At 38.1% G+C, this 19,671-nt stretch overlaps 1 protein-coding gene across 1 annotated transcript in view; it reads left to right on the plus strand.

The window, feature by feature from the left end:
• Window positions 1–19,671, plus strand: part of LOC107283313 (macrophage mannose receptor 1) — a gene marked incomplete at its 5' end in the record, with an annotated part of 74,138 nt that overhangs the window by 21,017 nt on the left and 33,450 nt on the right. The window contains 8 exons of the mRNA XM_029283185.1: window positions 2,695–2,806; window positions 3,485–3,520; window positions 4,758–4,927; window positions 5,497–5,564; window positions 9,808–9,908; window positions 10,936–11,078; window positions 12,223–12,337; window positions 14,834–14,979. Coding sequence (XP_029139018.1) covers window positions 2,695–2,806; window positions 3,485–3,520; window positions 4,758–4,927; window positions 5,497–5,564; window positions 9,808–9,908; window positions 10,936–11,078; window positions 12,223–12,337; window positions 14,834–14,979 — 891 coding nt within the window. The remainder of the gene's footprint in view (window positions 1–2,694; window positions 2,807–3,484; window positions 3,521–4,757; window positions 4,928–5,496; window positions 5,565–9,807; window positions 9,909–10,935; window positions 11,079–12,222; window positions 12,338–14,833; window positions 14,980–19,671) is intronic.

A 19,671-nucleotide genomic window follows, 5' to 3' on the forward strand; every position in this document is an offset into this window, starting at 1 on the left:
GGCTATTCTGAGTGATTTACAAAATGGTAAAAAGATAAACATAAAAACAGTTTAAATTGAGAAGACCTAAATAGGATCTATGGGATTTTAATCCCAGCAATATGGATCAGTTTGGAATTAAGAAGCCAACTGACTGCAGGGCGATTCCGTCCTAGTTATGGAAAAAATCACACTCGCCTGTTATGTACTAGTTCATCATCTAGTTATCCTTCTTGGCTCACAGTTGCTGCTTGAGACAATTATGACAAGGAAGGACTTTTGCACAACTCCACCTAGTGTGTCATTTATAGCCTTTCTTAGAATGAGAAACACTATTCACAGTCACACATATCTTGATCTCTCGTTTGAAGTACTGAAATGTCCTTTACACAGGGCTACCTTTAAAGGCAGAAGCTAGAGTTGTTCCAGAATTCAGCATCTGGGATAGAAACAATTTGTCCATTTAACATCTCTTCTCTGAAAGCTGCATTGTTACAATCTATAATCCAAATTGCTAGTTATTCACTTTAAAACCTGCATGGATAAAACCTATATATCTTTGGGAATCCATTTTTCCAGTTCTTTATACCTTTTCATAAGATGTGGTAGAATAGACCAAATTTTCATTTGGGTCCCTTCCTTCAGAGAATGTTGTCTTCAGTAACCTCAGAGATGAGCCTTTTTGGTTGCTTCCCCCATCCTTTGGAATAGCATTCCCCTTGAGATCCATACAGCCTGAGCACTTCCGGTTTTAGAAAGGTGATTACAACCTGGCTTTTCTGAATATCTCAGATAAAAAATGTTGTCAAGTATTGCCTCTCAGAAAGTAGTGTTGATTTGAATTTGTTTATAAGTAATCCTTGACTTACAATTATAAATGAGCCATAGTAGTCCAGTGATTAGAATGCAGTACTGCAGGTTAACTCTGTCCACTGCTAGCAGTTCGATTCAGACTGGCTCAAAGTTGACTCAGCCTTCCATCCTTCTGAGGTCAGTAAAATAAGGATCCCTATTTTTGGGGCAATATGCTGATTCTGTAAACTGCTTACACAAGGATATATAGAAGTCTATGCTATTGCTATAATTGAACCCAGAAATACAGTTGTAAATTCTTAAAGATCATTGAGCATGTCACCATGAGACCACATCCTATTTTACAATCTGTTTTGCAGTTATTGTAAAGTGAATGACACAGTCGTTAAGCAAGCATCATGTTCATTAAATGTGTTTGTGGGTAGTGCTCTATTGTAACTTCCAGCAGTCACTAAGTGATTACATTATCTTTGGCATAGATTGTAAATTGTCTGTTACTTTGATTTTTGTGTACTTTTCCACCTTATTTTATGGAATTGAATAGGTAAGCCACTAAATTGGTTATGATCTGTAAGTGGAGAAAGACAGACAGATGGACAGACAAAAATGGGGAAGTTTAAAATGGTTGAAAATGTCAAACTTAAACTCTGTCACTGTTTTGCAAACTGTAGCATTTTAAGAGAACTTTAAAAAAACATGAAATAAACAAAGCTTCTAATTTCAGAATAAGAAAGAGACAACCTAAAGTCAGCATTGTAAAGCATAATTAATTTAAATCTTTAATTAACTTGAACCCATAGAAATCATGTTATGAAGTTTGTTACTACACTTAAGTACATACATATAAAAAGTATATAATAGTTCACAATTATGTTCAGTAATCATATTTAAAGTGTAAATAGTTTTTATTATAAAAATAGCTTCTTGGCGAAACTTTTTTAGGCACTGGTATCCAGTACCTGGAAATACAACCATTCATTTTGTTACCTCCTCTGCTGACTCTTATCTGATCTATCACCTTGCCTTGCCCTGCCCTGCCCCATCTCACCTCACCCCATCCCATCCCAACCCAACCCAACCCATTCCATCCTATCCATTTTTATAAGATTTAGAGGCTCTGGAACACTCTGGGCAATTTATACAAAAAGTAGAAAATGATTTTTTTAAAATGCCATGCATAGAAAAACATATTTCCTATAATTCATAGAATCACAGACTCACAGGGTTGGAAGGGATCTTGGGAGGATTCTAGTTCAATCCCCCTGCCCAAGATAAGAGTCCTCATACCATCTCAGACAAATGGTTATCCTGTAATTTATTGCAAATTTCTAGCTATAGAGCACCCACAACTCTGGGAGGCTGTTTATTATTTATTTATTTATTTATTATTTAAATTTATATACCGCCCTATCTCCAGTGCTTAATAGAATTCGTTGTCAGAAAATTTTCCCTTGTTTCCAGGTTGGATCTGATGAGTTCCCACCCATTCAGTCTTGTCCTATCCTCAAACTCTCAAATCCTCATCCTAGCTCCTTTTCCTACATTATCTTCAAGACACAACCAACAAAAGCATCTGGAACAACACCAGAGTAAAGGCATATAAATGTTTTATAAAATGCAACTGTTGCTAGTTCCTCTTACAGAGTTGTGCCATGTTTTGTGTTAAAATATGTGATGATTTGTTTAAAAAGGTTACATCAGTGAATCAGGCTTAAATGAAAAGTACATGCTAGCTTCCACTCCTTCAATTTCAATACTCAAAATCACACTGGCAAAATTTTGCTAACAGCTTATCAAACATGCAGACACAAATCATTAAACAGTAATTATGATACCTTTGGTTTTTTCCATATGTTAAAACTGATAGCTTTTAGAAAGTAATTTTTTTAATTTTTATTGTAGGCTTCAGAAACAGTTTTTGATGAACGATGCAAAGTAATATGGGGAAATACTGGATCCTGGTCATCTTTATACTGTCATGAGATATTTAATTGGATTTGTCAAATTACAAGAGGTAATATGCTTTTCATTCTCAAGTAGTTTATTGGTATATTGTTCAACTGTAAAATTTGAAAGAGAGAAAGAGAGACCATATAAACTTCTTTTACAGTTCATATGGTCTCTCTTTCTTTTGGGGGAGGAATTTAAGAATCTTAAATACAATTCCCTTTTAAGACTGCAGATTAGTCATATTTACTGTATGACTAATTAAGTAACATAGTACAATGTCAAATACTGTATAAATATCTGCATGAATTTACTCCAAAGAAGGCATTATTGATGCCAATAGTTTTTCTTTCACAATCATAATCATCACCACCACTATCATCATCTTAATAATTCATGAAATTTGTATGCTGCCAATCAAACAAAGAAATTTGAATAAAACCAGCAAAAGAAAAAAGAGAAAGATAAAACATGGCAAGTGCAATGAAGTGAGGGATTTCCCTCTTCCTTGCCAAAGGCTGAGTAAAGAGACAGGTCTTCATGGATCTCCTAAACAACACCAGAGTGAGGGCCATTTGCGTGTTGAGGGAAACTGGGATCCAGTTTGCAGTTTTATTTACTTACAAATGTAGAAATATATTAAGCTATACAACATTTCAATTTTTGAGAATTGTCTTTTGCCATAAGAAGTAACATGTTAAGGTTAAGCTTGATGTCTTTGTAATTAAAATATTTATTTTTTCAGGTTCACCCTTAAATCCAGAACCAAGCAATAACTTTGGTATGTTGAGCAATTTAATGTCAAAAATGTTGTATGTATTATTTAATAGGAACCAGGGCTGTGCTTTGTATTTTAGTTTGATTTGAGGTAAATTTAGCTGTACATAAAAAAGCATTCCTAAAATGTGATGTGTGATTATTGAATTTGTAAGCAAACCAATTTCTCAGAGCACTGAAGAAAGCCAGACGCTGGTTCTGGATGGTGTAAAGCTATAGATTTGTGATTTCCTTTAAGTGAAAGAAGTGTACCATATGTGATTGACCTTCTCTTCACAGATAATATGTCATGGTTTTGATAGACAAAACCAAATAAATCAGAACTCCAAGGCTTGAGATTCCCTCAAAGAACATGTTTATTGGTTAGATAGTATCAGCACAGTCAAAAGTGAAACCAAGTCTGAAGTTCCCTTGAGAAAGCAACAATATTACAAAGTTGAACTCCCCACCCCAGTGCTATGCGGTTAGCTACGCTCCCCAATAGAAGAGTTTGGCGGGCTTTCTAACTAAATGCTCCCACCCCTATGTAACTGACAGAAATGACCTTGGTTCCCATGGGACAGTAAAATGTTTAGACTAGTAGAAATCTTTCATCCCCCTCCCAATCATGTGGCAACTTAGAATGAAGTAAATGGCTGCAGCCAGGTTCATTGTAGAGTTGACACAATAATTGAATAAGGACTTCCCAAGCATATATAGGATATGGCTATAACCAAGGAGTTACTAAAATGTAAGGCATTTTTATATCCATAAAAATCATTGGAAAATTTTAAAAAACATTCTCAAATATGCAAAACTTTGATAAGTGGTTGCATTGGATAGTGATTTGATTGAATCAAGAGATCTAAGCAGTTGCATAAGACAACAACCCATTTCTGTTTTCAGCTAGTTCTGAAGGCAAATTAAAATGGCCTCCTCATTGCTTCGCTTTACACTGCTTTGTCCTATGACTCATCCCAGTAAATCTAATACCCAGAAGAGACATTTGTGTATTCTGGAACATTTGCATAGAAGCCTTTTCCAGCTATTGGAAGCACTCAGTTGAGGTCAGTTTGCCAGCTATTATATGGATGTGTCTTTTGGGTGTGCTCATTCATATTCAAAAGATCTTGGAAAGAAGAGCTTTGCCCAAAAGAACAGCGTGGAACCTTCAAGTGGATCTTTTTGCTTTGTGGATTTCTGGGATGGATAAAAAGGGATCCTAGACATATAAGTTGTTTCTTCTACTTCTTCTTTTGCAGAATATAGTTATAAAAGAGTTGAAGATGGCTGGATTGCATTTGAAAGGAATGAGTATTATTTCAGTAATAAAACAATGCCTGCAGAAAAAGCCCGGAAGTTCTGCAAACAACATGGTGCTGATCTTACCACTATTGAGAGTAAACAAGAAAAAGTATTTTTGTGGAGATATGTAAGAAATATATGCAATAATTACCTATGCAAAACAACAAGTTTTATAAAGTATATATATATGGGTATATATAGATATGTATGTATAATCCATGAGTATGTGTGCATCTCTGTCTCTGTCTCTCTCTCTCTCTGTGTGTGTGTGTAAATAATATAAGAGTAGAAGTTTTCAGATTTTTTTTTCTAGTTTTTGTGATGATATACATCTGTTATTGGATAAAATATATAATATGATGACAACCATTAAATTAATATCATTGGAACTTTAAAGACACAATAAGTGAATAATATTTTCAAAAAATACATTGTTAAAAAGCAGAACATATTTCAAAAAAAAATATTTTGTGCTTAGATTCAACATGATTTGCAAAGAATATTTTTAATTATACACTGTGTTTGATAAAACACAAACATACTAGGAAATATTCTATCCTATATTGGATTATTGGTTTTGATGCTCTATACAATAATTGAATTAAATTTCTTGGTATGCTATTTCATTACTTTATATTAAAAATAGTAAATTGTAAATAACTATTTTTATTCCCTATTCTTTCTTTTACATTTTAGGTTGTCAACTATGGAATTCATTGTGATGTCTATATTGGTTTATATTTGAGTCTTGACAAAAAATTTGGGTAAGTGAATAAAATACATAAAACTGATTGACAAATTCTGCAGCATGCAATTAAATTCTGTTTTTAAATTATTTTTAATAATAAACTAGAATAAATATAAATAAGACAACTAATTTTCCTGAAAAATAGATTGTGTCAGGTTTTTCTTTAATAAGATTTACTGAAAGGGAAAAGAACTCTATTTTCAATGCTTTTACTTTGGAACCCAATTTATTTCTCAGTTCCTTAAGATAAACACTTCTTCAGCTTTTACTAATAGCCCATCTACAACCCAGCAAGGAAGCGAGGAAGGTGCAAGTAGGCAGGCTGTGAATCTCTTTCAAGCTCTCAACATATCATTATATATTTGATAATTTAAAAAAAAATCCAAGCACAAACATTTAACTCTATACAACAATGAATGCTGCCATGTGGCATTTCAACTTTGTGACTATGCAGGAAAAATATATAATAGAAGTTATATTTCTGATGTTTAGATCTATTCATGTTGGAAATTACAAAACAGAAGCTTGTCAGCTGGTGCTACATATAGCATTTAGTTTATTGCTATTCTGTAAATTATAATTATTTGTATCTAAACTAACCACAGGAGAATTCCTAACATAGTCAATGCAAAAGAACTTACTCAGTAATCTATTTAAATATCATATGAGCCAGCAGTGTGCTGCAGCTGCCAAAAAAGCCAACACAGTGCTGGGCTGCATTAACAGAGGGATAGAATCAAGATCATGTGAAGTATTAATACCACTTTACAATGCCTTGGTAAGGCCACACTTGGAATACTGCATCCAGTTTTGGTCACCGCGATGTAAAAAAGATGTTGAGACTCTAGAAAGAGTACAGAGAAGAGCAACAAAGATGATTAGGGGACTGGAGGCTAAAGCATATAAGGAACGGTTGCTGGAATTGGGTATGTCTAGTTTAACGAATTATAATCATTTTAGGATTAAAGTATATACTATGCCAGCCTTCTTTGAGCTGGCTCCTTCCAGATATGCTGGACTACAAATCCCATATGTGCCAGCCAGCACTGGATATTATGGAAGTTATAATCAATAATAATAATAATAATAATAATAATAATAATAATAATAATAATAATAATAATAATAATAATAATAATAATAATAATAATAATAATAATAATAATAATTATTATTATTATTATTATTATTATTATTATTATTATTATTATTATTATTTACNATAATAATAATAATAATAATAATAATAATAATAATAATAATAATAATAATAATAATAATAATAATAATAAAGTTGGAAGGGACTTTGAAGGTCATTGGGTCCAACCCCCTGCTCAGGCAGGAACCCTACACCATTTCAGACAAATGGCTGTCCAGTCTCTTCTTAAAAACTTCCAGTGTTGGAGCATTCACCGCTTCTGGAGGCAGGTTGTTCCTTATATGCTTTAGCCTCCAGTCCCGTAATCATCTTTGTTGTTCTTCTCTGTACTCTTTCTAGAGTCTCAACATCTTGTTTACATTGCGGTGATGAAAACTGAATGCAGTATTCCAAGTGTGGCCTTACCAAGACATTGTAAAGTGGTATTAATACTTCACATGATCTTGATTCTATCCCCCGGTTAATGCAGCCTAGCACTGTGTTGGCCTTTTTGGAAGCTGCAGCACACTACTGGCTCATATTTAGGTGATTGTCCACCTAAATATATATGGAATATATTTAATATATCTAATCTAATATATCCAGCTTGGATCTGTAAAAAAACACACAAATTGTCTACTTTAACCTTGAAAAAAGCAGCTATAGAACTTCAGTGCTCAATACATTTTCAAAAATTTTCTTCTGAAAATTAAATTTTGTAAAGAGGAAGAGTACCTCTTTAAAAGAGTACCAATGTCTCAGAAATAAGGAAAAAAATACTTAGAAAATCTAAAAGTAATAGTAGTAACCATATGGCAGTGCCTTGTTCACTTTAGGCTAAAATATTTTCACTTGAAACAAATAAAATATCTGGTTTTAATATTCATACAAAAGTAGGTACAGTTCTTATATTTTTCACTATTGTTTGCACCTAATGTGGTACAAATAGATCAGATTCAAACCAAATATCAAGATAAGCTAGAGAACCATACTCATATAAGGAATGGTTGCTGGAATTGGGTATGTCTAGTTTAACGAAGAGAAGGAAGAGGGGGAACATGATAGCAGTGTTCTAATATCTCAGGGGCTGCCACAAAGAAGAGGGAGTCAAGCTATTTTCCAAAGCGCCTGAAGGCAGGACAAGAAACAATGGGTGGAAACTAACCAAAGAGAGAAGCAACCTAGAACTAAGGAGAAACTTCCTGACAGTTAGAACAATTAACCAGTGGAACAACCTGCCTCCAGAAGCGGTGAATGCTCCAACACTGGAAGTTTTTAAGAAGAGACTGGACAGCCATTTGTCTGAAATGGTGTAGGGTTCCTGCCTGAGCAGGGGGTTGGACCCAATGACCTTCAAAGTCCCTTCCAACTTTATTATTATTATTATTATTATTATTATTATTATTATTATTATTATTATTATTATTATTATTATTATTATTATTATTGTTGTTGTTGTTGTTGTTGTTGTTGTTGTTGTTGTTGTTGTTGTTGTTGTTCATAAGTCCATTCACTGAAATGGGAAGCCAAAAATAAACATTCGTCTAAAAGAAATTGCACTGATATGTCATATTGTGTAGCCATGTTCCTAGGCAATTCTAGGTTTTCGAATCCCAGAATTTTTTTTTATTAAAAAAAATCTAAATAATGGATAATCTGATATGATATATCAATCATTTGTTCAGTGGCTGTTCAAAGTTAGAATGACATTGAATGAAAGGATTTACAACTGGCCCTCAAAGTTCTGGTTGTCACAGTATCCTGCATTCACATTAACAAAATTTGGGCCCTTGGCAAGCAGCTTGCATGTGTAATTTTTCTGCTAGCTTCCCACAAGAAAAGTCAATAGGGAAGCCAACAAGGAATGTCACAAGTTGCTCTGGTTAAGTCTCTTCCCTCAGGCCTTTGCTCACTCATACACAGTGTGCCTTCTTTCCCCCTTCACTTACTCACACCCACCAGTACCCTTTTTCACTGGGTTCCACTGCACTGAAGCTTAAACATGCATTCATCAGAGCCCTCATTCTTAGGCCTCCCTATGCCTACACACAGACTTACACCAATCGACATCCTCTTTCCCAATCTCCCTGAATTAATATGCTTGCTCTCCTTGCCCACTTTCCCCTTCCTTTCTGTGATGCAGACATGAAGACATGTATGCATACACCTCTTTCCATGGCCTTCTTGTGCTTGAACATGCACCCCAACTCACTTTCCCCTCCCTGAGATCATGCCGAAGTGCACCACCATCCCAACTCAAGCATGTCCCAGGGCCTCTCCAAATCCCCTGCAGTATCCTCATGCTCCTTATATGTGATTGCCTCTGCTTTCCGCTTAATAGCTCACCTACCTTGGGATACCTTCGAGACCGCCTTCTGCCACAGATTACCTCCCATCGGCCAGTACGCTCCCACAGGGTGGGTCTCCTCAGGGTGCCGTCGGCCAGACAGTGCCGGCTGGCGACCCCAAGGGGGAGGGCCTTCTCTGTGGGAGCTCCCACCCTCTGGAATGAGCTGCCCCCAGAGATCAGGGTGATCCCTGATCTCCCTTCNGACTGGCCTAGGATAATTTTTAAGAGGGGTTTTTTAGAGGGGTTTTTAATTACTTTTTAATTAGACAATTTAAATATTTCATTTTAATTAATTTTAACTTGTGATTGTTAGTGGTGTTTTTAATTGATTGTCAGCCGCCCTGAGTCCGCAAGGAGAAGGGCGGGATATAAATTCAAATAATAAATAAATAAATAAATAACTGCGACTGCCTGGATCGCCAATGCTAAGCGATTAAATCACAGGATGTCACATTTACAACTGCATTGCTAAGTGACAGCAATCCTAATCCCAATTGCCTCATACCTCAAGGACTACCTGTAATTTCTCAATAGTTGTAAATTTGCTATACAACTCTGTTTTTCTTTGTTTGTTTGCTTATTTTCTTTTGTTTTACATTGTTTGTATTGTCCACTTGGTGGGGTTATATTGTCTTTAAATAATGAGATTTAATAATGGAAGAATGCAAAACATTTCAAATTCAAAATATCCTTGGAACACCTGTTCTTGAGCTTCCGATAATCGTTTTGACTTCAGAGCACCATAGGTGACTGTTAAATATTTTTCTTCAGCTGGATGGATGGAACTCCAGTGACATATGAAGCCTGGGCCCCCGATGAACCCAACTTTACCAATGAAGATGAACACTGTGTAGTTATGTATTATGATTCAGGCAAGTAAAATAAACTTCAGGTTTTCAACAGTTATCTGTATGTATATGTTCAGGTTAAGGCACAGCATTCTTTAATTTGGGATAACTAGCACACAGTATTATAGATTCCATCATTAAAGTATTTAAAAATACATTATTTTGTAACTCTAATTAACTTGATTTATATTATGATGTAAACATTTACATTAACATTAATTGTTACAGCGTATCATTTTCCAAACAAGCATATTATAGCATATTATTTTCATCCATAGATCCAACCCACTTAACTTAGTTACTACATATATATTCTCAGGGAAAACTAATTTGCAATATTCATAAACCCCAAATAGTCTTGCCAATGGTCAGGGATTAAAGTAATTGCATTCCAAAATAGCTATAGTCACCTATCAATCTCTTAGAACTATGTTCTAAAATTATTGACATTCATATTACAAATATAAGAATACAGTAGTTCTCACTAATCTCCTATAATTGGGACTGGCAGCTCCATTGCTAAGCGACAGTCATAAATGAAAGACACATGACTGTGCCTGAATTATCATGACAGTTTCAGTTGTGTTCATTAACAAATCACCTGCAGTCAATAAACACAATGTCATGTGACCATAACTTGCAGCCACCTGTCACCTTTCCCATTGAGTTTGCTTGTTGAATACCAGTTATGAAGGTCATAAATGAAAATCATCTGACCAGGGGACACTGCAATAGTCTTAAATGTGTGTCAACTGCCTGTCCCTGAATCACAGTCATGTGACGATAGAGACGTGGCAATGGCTACAACTTTGAAGTCCAGTCCTAAATCCTCTTTTTCAGTACCATTGTAATTTTGAATGGTTACCTGAATGAGTAATCGGTAAGTGAGGACTACTTCTATTGTTTCAAAAATACTGTAGGATTTCAATATGTACTATTGCACTTTGCATTATTATTCTCATCCTCATTATTTTGGTTGCAACACATATCTGATCTATTGCTATTTATTCTAATAATAAATTAATCTTGACAATATAACTTCTTTGATCAGGTGTATGGAATGATATAAACTGTAGTGATCAGAAAAGCTTCATCTGCGAGAGACACAATAGCTCCGTCCGTACAACTGCAGCACCCACATTACCTGCAACTCCAAAAGGGTGCAGTAAAGGCTGGCTTTGGTTTAATAACAAGGTAACGGATGTAGCTAATATAAATATTTTGAGATAGCATCCCTGTTCAAACATCCTAAAGGCAATATGAATGCTAAATACATGGAGATTGCCATAGGTAACCAGTGGTAGTTCAGCAAGAGATATCTTCATGTGCTACATTACATCTATTGTAGTAGGTAAAATATTTGAACAGAGTAACCATGCCACAAAATAGAAATACCTGCAACAATAACAATGAAAAATATAAATGCTACCAATACTAAAAGAGCCATGTTTTTAGAAATAGATTTAGCATTTTAGATAAATGCCATTTTTGCTCTGTTCACATAAAATCTAAAAGAAATTTAAAGTATATTTTCACATTCTATTTCCCCACTATTTTTATTAACATTTATTACATGTAGTTTTCAACTTAAAATCGTAATTGAGCCCAAAATTATGGTCATAAGTCATGCCTGTCATTTCAATATGTGACCAACCTGATTTTATAACTTTTTTTTGTAGCAGTCATTAAGCAAAATCCATGTTTGTTAAGTGAGCTCATTTTCTGCAACAGGCATTTTTTGCCAGAAACTAGAAGCAAACATCAGTTTCCAGCAACAACAACAAAAAGTCACAAATCCTGATCATTTGACCATGGAGTGCTGCAAATAGCTATAAATGTGAGCTGGTTGCCAAGCATCCATAAAGCTCTGGCTAGGGGGGGGACACGGCCGTGAAAGTTCTTTGGGGGGGGGTATCTGGTAATTTGTAGTTTCGGAGGACATGTCTATAAGCTTGAATTGTCTCACAAATGCCACCAAGATTTTGAAAGATTTGGGCACATTCTTTTTTCATCAGTCTCCCTCTTTTCTGGGTTTCCCCAAAAGTAAGGTGGCAGTGACAAACCTGGCTGAATAACAATCATCAATACAAAAACACTAAGAAGTCAGTTATGACCCAAAGAGCAGATAGCAATGCATATAATTAAATTATAAAATGTTAACTTTTATTACAGCTTAGATTAATTAATTTTATTAATTCTGAATTATTTCCTAAATTCTGCTAAAAAATTCTGATTTCATTTCACGATTGATGATTATACATTGGTTGCTTCTATTATTTTTTATTCAATTAATCCTTTCTTGATTGATGGATTTTTGGAGGGATTTTTCTCCTTCTAGTGCTTCCAAATATTTGGCTTCAGAGAAGAGGAGAAGAAAAATTGGAGCGCTGCACGGGATCACTGCAGAAACCTAGAAGGAAACCTGGCTAGTATACCAAACAAAGCTGTTCAAGGTACAGTCACTTCTCTAAACCATATTGACTAGTAACATTTCTTTTAAAATCCAGGAATTTCGGCTTGATTATAGTATTATAGCAATTACTATGCCTTTTTCCTAATTTCCAGTTTACATAAGCTTTTTCCACTTAGGAGGAGCTGGAAGATATGAAAATGAAATGTGTTTGAATATTAGTAGCTCGGGTTGGTAATTGGACTGTTGGTTTGAACTCCGAGGTTGGCAATTTGGTTGCAAACATTTCATCACCATTGGAGGAGACATTGTCAGTGCGCTTTGAATTGTGCTCATCTGTCAGAACACTGGCCTTTAAATACCTTTTTATGTGATGCAAATTGGTATGAATGTTATTTCTTCAAATATTTCTGAGACATGGTCTGATTTCAGACTGTTTGGCTGGTTGTTGTTGCTAGGCCACAATCTGTGGTATTAAATACCATCTGTGTGATTCAAATTAGCATTAGTGTTGTTTGGGTGTTTCTGAGTCATGGTCTGGTTTTGGATTGTTTGGATGGATGGCTGTCATTACCAAGACGTGGTCCGATTTCTTGTTAAGGGTTATGATTTCTGTTGCTGTGTGGTGAAGTGGCTGTTTGTTCATTTTTAAATGCTACCTTCAGAATTGGAGTAGATCTTTCGTTCTTAGCGGTTGGTAGACTTGGTCAATGTCAATGTGTCTATTTATTGAATTATTAGTGGAAAACCAGGCTTCAAGGAATTTTCTTTCTCTCCTTGATTTTGCCTGGGTTACAACTGTGATCCCGGTTAGATCACATTTGTGTCCTTCTGAGTCTTCGTGGACAGATATGAGGGGTAGTAGGTCATATCCTGGCTATCAAAAGACATGTCCCACTATATATCCTGTCATGCCCTCTTGGTTGCAATGCCCATCCTCTGGATCCGTAGCTCCCAGAACAATTGACAGCAATCTGACTAGAGGAGATGATGATGATGATGATGATGATGATGAGGAGGAGGAGGAGGAGGAGGAGGAGGAGGAGGAGGAGAAGGAGGAGAAGGAGAAGGAGAAGGAGAAGAAGAAGAAGAAGAAGAAGAAGAAGAAGAAGAAGAAGAAGAAGAAGAAGAAGAAGAAGAAGAAGAAGAAGAAGAAGAAGAAGAAGAAGAAGAAGAAGAAGAAGAAGAAGAAGAAGAAGAAGAAGAAGAAGAAGAAGAAGAAGAAGAAGAAGAAGAAGAAGAAGTAGTAGTTGTAAGGGACCTTGGAGGTCATCTAGTCCAACCCTCCGCTCAGGCAGGAAACCCTATACCATTTTAGACAAATGACTGTCTAGTCTCTTCTTAAAAACTTCCAGTATTGGAGCATTCACAACTTCTGGAGGCAGGTTGTTCCACTAGTTAATTGTTCTAACTGTCAGGAAATTTCTCCTTTTTTCTTTGGTTAGTTTCCATCCATTGCTTCTTGTCCTGCCTTCAGGCGCTTTGGAGAATAGCTTGGTTCTCTCTTCTTTATAGCAGCCCCTGAGATATTGGAACACTGCTATCATGTCCCCCCTCATCCTTCTCTTCATTAAACAGATCTTCAGACCTGGCTCTGATCCCAGGCCTGGGGTAGAGAATTTGTGGAGCCACTGTTGTGGTTTCATGTTATTATTCATTTGATCTGTCTGTGCTATTTCATGGTTGTTGTTGTTTTCTGTTTTATTGTTTGGGAGTAGTTTTGTTAGCCACCCAGAGCCACCTTGAGTGGGCAAAAATAACATCAATATAGTTGGAGGTGCTAATAGATTAATGGCAGACTTCACCTCCATCCCCCTTTGCTCTTTGCTCTTCATTCCTCCCTCTTTTTTGATTATCATATTGATGTAGTCTCATTTTGTGCTTTTTCATTGTTTATTTATTATTCTATTATTTTATTCCTGTTCCATTTAAATGCCTTTTATTTCTTCCTTTTTATTATTATAAGCCTCCTTGAGAAGCCACACTTCGAGATAGGCATCAAATACATTTAACAAATGAATAAGTAAAATACCTTGAACACCTGTTTGCTAAATGGTAGGACATCTAATAGAGACAGCAATTGCAACAAAATTAGTGACTCTTCTAGAGATATCAAATGACTTGCTACCTAATAAGAGGAAAATTAGATTTATCCTATAGCTTAAACTAATCAGCATCTGAGCAATTCTTGCTCTAAAATACTGACAAGCAACAGGAGTGGCTACTAAATCATTAGGAACATGAGATGGAAGCTACAGTCTGGATATCTGAATTTATGGCAGCAGTTTAAAGCAAACTGTATCTTTGCATTTTTGCCTGACATCCTTCCATATTTTGCCTGGAAGGTTCTTAAGATAGGAACATAGAAATGATGGCTGTCATAAATGTTGTATGTGTGCAGAGTTTGATCTGGTATAGTAAAGCACTTTTAAAAATCTAATATAATCAAAGAAAATTTTAAAAAGGATGAAACAAATAATAAGTGATGGGTCTGCAAAATACTTTATGGTAAAATAAGTATGTCTGTATTTCCCCCCAGCTTTTCTCACAGTAAATTTTAAAAATGCTGCTGGTGATACTTGGATTGGACTCAGTGACAAGAATTGGAAAGGACGTTTCCTCTGGACTGATGGAAGTGGAGTCTATTTTACAAACTGGGCCAAAGGGTCACCTCGTTCATACAATGTAAGTCCAATTTGTTTTTCTTTTCTGTTCTATTTCTCTGCAAAGGTGTAGTTAATATCCTTGATGCTGAATTCCTGCAATGATACAGAAAATATATAGAGAAGAGATTCTTTTTGTGTGATGGCTGGCTATATAAATTTAATGAATAAATAAATGAATAAATAGGATCTTGCTAGAATAAGCATTATAATCATGAAGAGATTATAAAAAGCCCTTATTGGGGAAAAAAGTAATTTGAAACGATTGAGCTCAGAATACGATCTAAGCATCAAAACACAGTAATTAAACTAGGTGGTTAAAGTGCAAAGTGACTCTCAAAAGTCCCTGGGAGAGTTTTTCTTTCTATCTTTTTTTTCCAAATTGCAAATGGGATAAGAGTTTCACTAGGAGAATGTATCAGGTTTCAGATTTAACTCCCTTTGACCCAACTTTCCTGCAACTGTCTACACTAAACTTCTGTTTACCACAAGTATTTACCTTGTCCTAGGTAAAGGAGGCAGAATGTGCAGCTTAGGAGCACCCCATCTGAAATCTTCTATGGGATTTTCAGAGGCAAAATGCATACCTTAAAGTATAAAATAAGAGGTTCTTGAGTTCTACCCTTTAGGGTGATATTTCAGATCTTTTCTTCTTTGTTAAATAAACTTTGCTATGCTTTCTCCTCATCAACAGAGGGTGATATAATACTGAAAAAAAATCAGTGTTATTTCTGTCTTTCTATGTATGAATGAAAAATATGCCTTGCATATTATTCTTAGGAGAATTTTATTATAGCCAACACTTGCTTAAAGAAAAACAATCCAGTAAAATGAAATTTAAAATAAAAAACTATAGAAATTGTTGTGTCCTGGGCCTGCTGAGGTGATTCAGCAGGCCCAGAAATGTTGCAAATGGTCCCGGGCAACCTAGAAGCTGCCCGGTACCAGACTGGTTGGCGCCGGTCTTGTGCACATGCGCAAGGCGCGAAAAGACGTGTTTGTGGTTGGTTGGGTTTGGGAGGCTATAAAAGGCCTGCACGCCTGTTTGCTTGCTGAGTTGTGTTGTGAAACAAATAAAGAAAAGAGCTTGGTTAACAACATGTGTCTCGCTTCAATGCCGTGAATCCCAAGACATAAAACTGGTGACGAAGGTGAGATCACTGCAAAGAAGAAGGCAACCCGAAGAAGATAAGCTTTACAAAAAGAGCCTGAAACCTGGGAAGTCGGCGTCCAGCTCTGCACTCACCTGCTACTACGCAAACGCTAAGAGGTGAGCTTGGCAATCGGGCCCTTTCCCCAACGAAGGTTTGCAGCGAGGCTGAGTGAAGCTAATAATGTCGAAAATCGGACGCTTGTCTGAATTTGACGTTTCTCACCCAGAGCGCTGGAACTCCTATGTAGCCCGGGTGGAGAACTACCTGTGAGTTAACCAGGTTCGAGAAGACGACTTGAAAGCAGCAACCCTGCTGTGCGTCTGCGGTCAGGACACTTTCGACATGGCCAAAAATTTAGTAGCTCCTGCACCGCTTGAGTCTGTAACCTACACAGACCTGAAGAACATGCTGAAGGATCACTTTCATCCGAAGCTATCTATAATTGCTTGGAGGCACGCTTTTGAACAAAGGGACCAGAAGCCTGGTGAGTCTGCTGCGGAATTCATCGCTGCCTTGAGACAAGCTGCCAGGCCTTGTGAATTCAAGGACCTGGAAGAACGCTTAAGAGACCATTTTGTTTGCGGCCTTAGAAGCAGAGAGCTGCAACAAAAAATCTTTGCCAAAACTGAAGTCACCTTCCAAGTTGTTTTGCATGAAGTTGCAGCTGAAGAGTTAACAGGCGGTGCTGTGAAGGCCTTGCGGCTCACCAGAAACGCTCCAGCAATTGCGACCGTCCATCGAGAGGACGCCCAAGAAGTTCAAGATCTGGACCCTGAAGAAGAGGTGGACCGACTGCACCAGCCTGCAGCACGATGGCCGTGAGAGAAGCCAGACAAGGTCCCAGCAGCTCTTCAGTGTCTCGGATGCGGAGAATGCCACAAGTGAACAGACTGCCAGTTCCACTCCGCCATTTGCCGGGCATGTGGTAAGCAAGGCCACATTGCCTCCATTTGTTTGGGTTGCCAGCAGGTGCAACTTCGGGAAGAATTCCTTCAGAAAGGTACCTGGGTCCCCAGCCAACATAGGGTGGGTTTCTGTGCATTGCGCAGGAGCATTTTGCGGACAGGGACACACAAGCCCCTTAAGAAGAAGCCTTGCATTGATGTGAAGCTACAAGGGGTTCCCTTGTCAATGGAGCTGGACACTGGGTCCGCTCTATCGATCATTTCACACACTACCTTTAAAAGAATTTGCAGCAGTAGTAGCCTTAGAGTCAAACTCAGGCCATCGAATTTAATCCTCATGGATTTTCAAAATTCAAGGGTCAAAGTACTTGGAGAAGCTACACTCAAAGTGCAGCGTAAGGCTTTCCAGGGTCTATTAGATGTGGTGGTTGTTGGGGGTGAGTGTACAAGTCTAATTTGACTTGCGTGGTTCGAGGCCTTAGGAATCCAAGTAACTGGCATAAATAGTCTGCAAACTACAGGCTTTGCAGAAGTCTACAATGAGTTTGCAGATGTGTTTAGCTCAGAGCTTGGGGCTTACAAAGGGCCTCCCATTTCCTTGCGACCAAACCCAGCCATCATACCTGTTAGAATCAAGCCCAGGAGAGTGCCATTCGCCTTAAAGCGGGGCATCTTGGCACCGGTGGATTCAAGTCCATGGGAAACCCCCATCGTGATGCCTTTAAAAGCTAACGGGGGAGTCCGAATTTGCGCGGACTACAAATGCACCCTGAATACAGCTTTGCAACAACACGCATATCCTGTACCAGTAGTAAGTCATACTCTGGCCTCCCTTAAAAGGGGAAAGCTGTTTGCAAAGCTTGATTTAGCACAGGCCTATCAACAGTTACCTATTGACGAAGCAACTGCGGAGGCCCAAACAATAGTGACCCATAGGGGCACTTTTAAGGTAAAGAGATTACAATTTGGGGTGAATGTTGCTCCTGGTATATTTCAGAGCGTCATGGAGTGCACGCTCAGGGGAATACCAGGGGTTTGCCCCTACTTTGATGATGTCCTCATTGCAGGGGAGTCATCACAAAATTTGGCAGAAAGGTTAAGGATTTAGAATAGATGCCCAAAGCATCCACCCTGCAGAATCCAAACTGAAGGCCATTCAGGAGGCCCCAAGTCCCAAGTCTAAAAGTGAGCTTCAGGCTTTCTTGGGACTCCTCAATTTCTATCACGCATTTCTTCCCCATAAGGCTGCAGTGGCTGAGCCATTACACCGGCTCCTAGATAAGCAAGCTCCATGGCAGTGGACTAAAGTCCATGACAAGAGTTTTAAGGATGTGATGCATCCCCTTATGGGGTGGGAGCAGTACTTAGTCACCTGAAGGCTGATGGGACACAAGTCCCTATAGCCTACTATTCAAGGACTTTGTCATCTGCAGAGCGTAATTACGCTCAGATTGACAGAGAGGCCTTGGCCTCTCTGGCTGGTATAAAGAAATTTCATGATTTCTTATATGGCCGACACTTCACGGTCTATACAGACCATAAGCCACTGCTGGGTTTGTTTACGACTAACAAACAAACCCCACACATCATTTCCCCACGTATGCTGAGGTGGTCTATTTTCCTGTCAGCATATGACTACATGCTTATTCATAAACCTGGGAAAGAAATGGGCCATGCAGATGCCCTCAGTAGAATACCTCTTACACATATAGAGCCAGATCCTGCCCCTGCTGTTAATATTCTCTCTATTCAGGAGCTGCCTGAATCTTCCCTCAATGCTAGGGACGTGGCTGCAGAAACTGCCACTGATCACATGCTTACACGCATGCTGACATGGGTGTTGTCAGGATGGCCTGACACGTGTCCAGATGCTGCGTTTCAAAGCTTCTGGGAAAGAAGGCACGAACTGTCTACATTTAAGGGGTGCTTGTTATGGGGTAGTAGAGTAGTTATCCCAGCCTCACTGAGATCTAGAGTCTTGTCCTCTCTGTATGAGGGACATCCGGGCATTGTGTGCATGAAAGCGCTTGCACGCAGCCATCTTTGGTGGCCTGGGCTTGATAAAGCAATCGAGGCCCAGGTGCACGGGTGTCAGGTGTGCCAACAGTCATGGCCTGAAATGCCTCAGGCCCCTATACACAGGTGGGAGGAGACACAAACCCCTTGGTCAAGGGTACATCTAGATTATGCTGGGCCCTTTCAGGGGCAATTCTTCCTTATCCTGGTTGATAGCCACTCCAAGTGGCTAGAGGTTGTACCTGTCTCTTCCACTACTACTGCTAGGACCATCCAGGTGTTGAGAGGAATTTTCGCTACTCATGGACTTCCTGATGTCCTTGTATCTGACAATGGGCCTCAATTCACTTCTCTTGAGTTCCAGGTTTTCTTACAGGCCAACTTGATCTAGCATGCAACATCAGCGCCCTTCCACCCTTCCACCAATGGGCAAGCAGAACGGATGGTGTGCACAACGAAGGACGCACTCAAAAGATTCACACATGGTAGCTGGCATCACAGGTTAGCAGACTTTCTTCTTGCACATTGCACCACTCCATGCACTGCCACTGGAAAGAGCCCAGCTGAACTCCGCTGGGGTCACCGCCTCATCACAAAGTTTGACAGATTGCATCCAGACCGGGTGGCTTCACAGGTGTC

This window comes from Protobothrops mucrosquamatus, unplaced genomic scaffold (assembly GCF_001527695.2).
Source record: "Protobothrops mucrosquamatus isolate PMUCROS unplaced genomic scaffold, P.Mucros_1.0 scaffold33, whole genome shotgun sequence".
In the NCBI taxonomy this organism is placed as follows: Eukaryota; Metazoa; Chordata; class Lepidosauria; order Squamata; family Viperidae; genus Protobothrops; species Protobothrops mucrosquamatus.